Source organism: Camellia sinensis, chromosome 1 (assembly GCF_055761805.1).
Source record: "Camellia sinensis isolate YWXY chromosome 1, ASM5576180v1, whole genome shotgun sequence".
NCBI lineage: Eukaryota > Viridiplantae > Streptophyta > Magnoliopsida > Ericales > Theaceae > Camellia > Camellia sinensis.
In genome coordinates, this window is record NC_138961.1 from 83019981 (window position 1) to 83026177 (window position 6197).

Consider the following 6197-nt stretch of genomic DNA (forward strand, 5'->3'; position numbering starts at 1 on the left):
ATCTATCGTTAGTGGAATTCGCCTATAATAATAGTTACCAAGTGAGAATCGGGATGGCACCGTATGAAGCACTGTACGAGAGGAAATGTCAATCGCCTATATGCTGGTTGGAGGTTGGAAACAGAAAGTTATTGGGTCCTGAAATTGTACAAATGACAAGTGACAAAATCCAACTCATTCAACAGCGAATCTGCACTGCTCAGAGTCGTCAGAAAAGCTATGCAATACTCAAAGACGGGATTTGGAATTTCAAATAAGAGATCATGTTTTCTTTGAAAGTCTCACTAACAAGAGGAATCATTCGGTTTGGAAAATGAGAAAAATTGAATCCACGTTACATCGAACCATATAAGATACTGGAAAGGACTAGCCCTATAGCATATCGTCTTACACTTCCACCAGAGTTGTCCAATGTCCACAATGTGTTCTATGTTTCAATGCTCCGACAATATTTGCAGGATTTAGAGCATGTCATTGATCAGGAGGACCTGGAAGTTTAACTAGATCTCTCTCATGAAGAGCAACCGATACATATCCTTGACCGTCATGATGAAATTCTCTAGAACAAAACTATACCTCTTGTAAAAGTCTTGTGGAGAAAAAATCATGTCAAAGAAGCTATGTGGAAAGCTGAAAGTCAAATGCGATAGAATTATAACATTTTTTTTGGGGCCATAGTTGAATATGGGGAACTTGTGCAAATTGTTGCTTCAGAAACCATGTGAGATGTGTGGAGTGCCATGTGGTGAAACCATATAGTGACACAATGGTGCATAGTGAGGGTTTTATCATTTATAAATAAGTGAGTTGCATGGTAAGGAAATCATAGGGGGGGGAAAAAACAAACAAACAAATGAGGGGTATAAGAGAGAGTGAGCCGGGATCAGAAGTGAAAGCTAAGAATTAATATTGAGGTGAGTTTTATTATATTTTGAGCTGCCATAAATTGTTTTATGTAAAATCTGTTTTGTAAATTACATTAGTTTTTAAGTATGTAATTTGTTAAATGAACCCTATTTGTTTAAACAGCAAACCCATGGATATAATTATTTTCTAAATGTGTTTTTGAACAATTATTTGTACATAATCATTGATCCTGTGATAGTCCCGTGCCTTGGGGGGACTTTAATATCCATTGGCTTTTTGAATTGTCACTTTATGTGACCTTCTGTTCTATTCTGTTATGACTTTAAGTTACCCTCTATTTGTTATGGATCCACTGACCCTATGTTCTGTTATGTTGTCACTTTTGTGACCCTCTGAAGGTCCCACGGTTAGGGACTCAAATATTTGGCCCTCTAAAGGTCCATGTCTGGGGGACTTAAATATCCATTGACCCTCTGTTATTTTCTATTATGTACCGTTATTATGATTATTTTTCTTATATGATTTCTGTATTATATGTTTATTATCTAAAATAATTTCTACAAATGATTTTCTGTTTAGCCCAATAATTATCCATGGTGATTTTTATACCGTTATACTCTCAATATAATATTTCTTACTCTGTCATGTGCATATAGTTGTTAACCACTTTCAGGTGATGAAACTTAGGGATGGACTTTGTAACAACCCTAACATGTGATTAGTCTTTAATCTTTGATTAAGAATGTCTAATGAGTGATAAGAATGTCTAATGAGTGATTAAGATGAAATTCTGAGTTAATTGCATGTGCCATGTGTTATGTGTGTTTATATTTGTTCATTGTCAGAATATATGTGTGAATTTCTATTTTGTTGTACGAATTGAAGGCATTATCAGCATCTGAACACGAAATTGACTTGGTCAACGTGTAATTTGGAATTTTTAGGAATTTATAGTAGGTTGAATTGAAATTCGATTCAGAATCAAATAATTAAAATAAATTAGATTAAATTAAGTTAGCTTGAATTAACTTAATCATACTTTATTACCCTAACCTAATTGGACCTATATAAGGCTAATACAAGTTCCAAAACTTATCTATCTTGCCATTTGAGCTCAAAAATGTGTAGAAGAAGGAGAAGAGAGGAAGTGAGTGTAATTCAAAGAGAAAAGAGGAGATTGAAGGGAAAATTAAGGAATTGGATTAGGAACTCAAAGAAATTGCTTCATAAAGTCCAATTGAGAAGTATAGGTAAGAATTTAACTCATAAACCTTGTACTTAAGATATCAATGTACGAAATCAAGAGATTTAAATGTTAAAACATAAGAATTGAGCTTAGAAAGATAAATTTGCCAATTGAGAAGTATAGGTAAGAATTTAACTCATAAACCTTGTCCTTAAGATATCAATGTACGAAATCAAGAGATTTAAATGTTAAAACATGAGAATTGAGCTTAGAAAGATAAATTTGAAAGTAATTCATGCATACATGTGCATTTCATGAAGTTTTGAAGTTGTTTTCAAAAGAATTCTTTCATGCATGCGGTAATTTTAGTTTGGTTTTAAGAATTCATCACATTTCATACCATTTGACCTCAATTGATCATGCTTTGGAAGGTTTACATTCAAAGGATTACATGTACATTATATATACATACAATTAAAGTTTGCTTTTGAACAATTAACATGCTTTGGGGCCTTGATTTTCTGAAATGATCTTTAATTCATGATGTTTTATAAGTTTGCAAGTGTTTTTCAAGTTCTAACCCAAAAGAATGAGTTTTGATGCATTGGAATTGAGTTTTGGAGTTTAGAGAGCAATGTGGAAATTTCAGAATTCGCACTTTTCACTTAAGCGATGAAAGTTGCGCTCGAGCGAAGAATGAAAGCTCTCAGTAGTTTTGTAGAGTTTGGGGGTTGGCTCGAGCAAAAAAAGTTGCGCTCAAGCAACCACCCTTTGTTTTAAACCTTAACTCAAGCGACCAAACGTTTGCTTGAGCATAAAATTCAAGCTCCTAGTACTTTTGTAGATATGAGCCTTGGCTCGAGTGATAGAATCAACGCTTGAGCGATCACCCTTTGTTTTCAGACTTGGCTCAAGCAACCAAGATCTTCGCTCGAGCATAAAATGAGAGCTCTCAGAAGTTTTTCAAACCAAGGGGTTCGCTCGAGCGAAGGAAGTTGCGCTCGAGCAAACTGCCCTATTTTTGAAAATTTAACTAAGTGTTCCAAATTACATTTTGACATCCTCATTGCATCTTAGGCATTCTTGAGCCTTAGTTAAGACATAATAATGAGAATAAGGATTAGAAACACACCAAGATTGAAAAAAAAAATGAGTTAAGTGTTTTCCAAGTGTGTGTTTCAAAGTTTATCCACTATGTGTTTGTGTAAGTCATGTGCCATAGATTGTCTGATGCGTCTGTTCTGACTGTTCTGCTACTGGAGCTATCTGTGAGTAACAACTTTGTAAAGCTATGTTTAACTTTAATTATTTTCTGAATGATATGAAATGATCTATTTTCTAAAACGCTATTTTTTATATGGATAAATGATTGTTCAGGTTTTTGAAATGTATTCGCGGCATCCTTAGCATCATGTGATATCTATTATCTGCTCTGTATACGTCTTATGCAATCATGATTCAATTGTACGTCCCATGTGATCATGGGTCAACTGTTTATGGATCCTTATGAACGTCTCTTGTGCACATGAGTCAACTGTTTACGTCCCATATAAATGGGTCAACGATTCTGTTAACGCTAATGGATGTACCATGTATGATTATTTGTGAACTCTAAATATGAATGTGATTATGAATCTATTTCTAATCTGAATTCAAATTTCTTAATCTATTATGGACATCATTCATTAAAACCCTTACTCTATTATTATTCACTGGGCTCCAGTTTACCGTATTATTTATGCATGTAGGTGATCAGCTGCGTGATCAGGTCTGAGCTGTTGCCTGGATCTATTTTGTGTCAGCCTGCCACTGTGTCTCCCGAGGAGGTTCCCGTTTTGAGAAGTGATCCAGTTTTGCGATCCATGTTTAAGACTTTTGTTTTCTTTTGTTTTGTTTAAGCAAGTTTATGTTCTGTCTGTGTATTGGGCTAAGACCTATTTTGGTTTATCTGTATAGGAATTCACATCATATATGTAAATATAAGTTTGAAATTCTTTGTCCCATGTACGTCTACACACCTCTATGAACATTATATTGTGATATTGCTTTGGCTAGCCCCTTAATTTTACTGATTTGTTTAGAGGCCTTCGGTAATCCTAGGATTACTGGCCGGTTACGATGCTAAACCTATAGAGGCGGGTTTGGGTCGTGACAGAGTGGTATCAGAGCATGTGTTATACCACACACACAAGTCCATATGAGTTATAGGATGTCTTAGAAAAGAAATAGGGACATTACATCTGCATGTGTGAGTGTGTGAAGTCATGTGAACATATCTGAACCATTATGAACTGAATCTAAGATGCTAAAATTGTGAAAAGATTATTCCTATGTTTATTAGTGCTTTGTTTACCTATAGCAAATGGAAAATACAAGAAGTGATGATGCAACTGAATCCTTTAAGACCCGAATGAATCGAATGAAAAGAATGCTCGAGGCCTTAACCTAGATGTATTTGATCGGGTTAGTGTATTGAAACTGCCCAAATATGTGGATGTACTCGACCAAGCCCTGATGACAAAAGCCAATTTGGCCGCAATAAAACAAGCTAAAACTCCAACAACTGAATGGAAAGGCAAAAGATATGGCTTCAATTTCAGAAAAGGCCATTCATTTTCTATGACCAAGAAGTAGAATACGAGATTTACTAGCAATTCAAGTCAAAGCAGTGGATCTGCACCTGTTTGTGCTAAATGTGGAAGAAAACATAAGGGTGTATGTCATCATGTATCTGGTGCTTGTTTTCGGTGTGGCAAAATTGGTCATGTAGTGAAAGACTAGCAATTCATGTCTGAAAACACCAATCGTCCCGCAGCAAGTTCGGCCAGATTCGCTTCTGTACCAAGATCAAATGTGAGAACTAACACTGGAAAGAAACTCTAAGGCAAGGCCAATTATTTGCACTTGTTCCTAGTGATGTGCAAAACACCAAATCAGTAGTGTTAAGTATAATCCTATCTGTGCTCAGAATACCTATGTATTGATAGACTCTGGCTCTACACATTCTTTCGTGTCACATGCTTTTTCCCGAAAATTGACTAGACCGCTAGAACAAATGAACTATTTGTTGCCTGTATCTACACCATCTGGGGGTTCTATGCTATGTGTTTATGTATATCCGACATGTGATATTATGATTGGTGATGTGTTATTGTATGTTGATTTGCTACCCTTGAATGTTGATAATTTTGACTGTATATTGGGTATGGATTGGTTGACAAAGTATCATGCTACTATTGAGTGTGTTGCTAAATCTATTATATTTTGGCCATTGGGGTTGCCTGAGTTTGTATTTTGTGGAAATGGTGTGGTTCCTCCCCCGTACTTGATTTCTGCTATGAAAGTTGTCAAATTGTTTAGAAAGGGATGTAAGGGTTATTTGTTCTGTGTCTTGAACGTGGCTACTATTAGTCCTGATGTGGAAACTATCCCTATAGTCTGTGAATTCTCTAATGTCTTCCCAAATGAACTACCCAGGGATCTGATTGATAGGGAAATTGAATTTACTATTGAAGTAGTACCTGGAACCAAGCCAATTTCTAATACCCCACACAGAATGTCAACCTCTGAACTGAAAGAATTGAAAATCCAATTACAAAAATTGTCTGATAAGAAGTTCATTCACCCGAGCACTTTGCCTTGGAGTGCTCCGGTGTTGTTTGTTAAAAAGAAATATGGGTCTCTGAGGTTGTGTATAGACTACTGAGAATTAAACAAAGTAACTGTCAAGAACAAATATCCACTGCCCCGAATAGATGATTTGTTTGATCAACTTCAGGGAGTCCAAGTGTTTTCAAAGATAGATCTTAGATCTAGGTATCACCAGTTAAAGGTCAAAGCAGGAGATATTGAGGAGACAGCCTTTCGAACTAGATATGGGCACTATGAATTTCTGGTAATGCCGTTTAGGGTAACCAATGCACCTGCCGCCTCCATGGACCTAATGAATAGGGTTTTTAAACCATATTTGGATGAATTTGTTATTGTATTTATTAATGTCATTTGGATTTATTCTAAAAGCAGAGAAGACCATGAAAAACATTTAAGGACTGTGCTACAGACTCTGAGAGAAAAGAAATTGTACGCTAAATTGTCCAAATGTGAGTTTTGGCTTGACAGTGTGACATTTTTAGGGCATTATAGA

General features: G+C 35.8%; 1 protein-coding gene across 1 annotated transcript; it reads left to right on the forward strand.

Moving 5' to 3' along the window:
• The first annotated feature begins 5108 nt into the window (after positions 1–5108).
• On the forward strand, positions 5109–5759 carry LOC145804796 (uncharacterized). The gene has a single exon (XM_082899969.1). The coding sequence runs from the start codon at positions 5109–5111 to the stop codon at positions 5757–5759; it is 651 nt and encodes a 216-aa protein (XP_082756095.1).
• The last annotated feature ends 438 nt before the right edge of the window (positions 5760–6197 follow it).

Coding starts and splice junctions, on each gene's coding strand:
- LOC145804796 (XM_082899969.1), top strand. CDS start 5,109: ATGAACTATTTGTTGCCTGTATCTACACCATCTGGGGGTTCTATGCTA.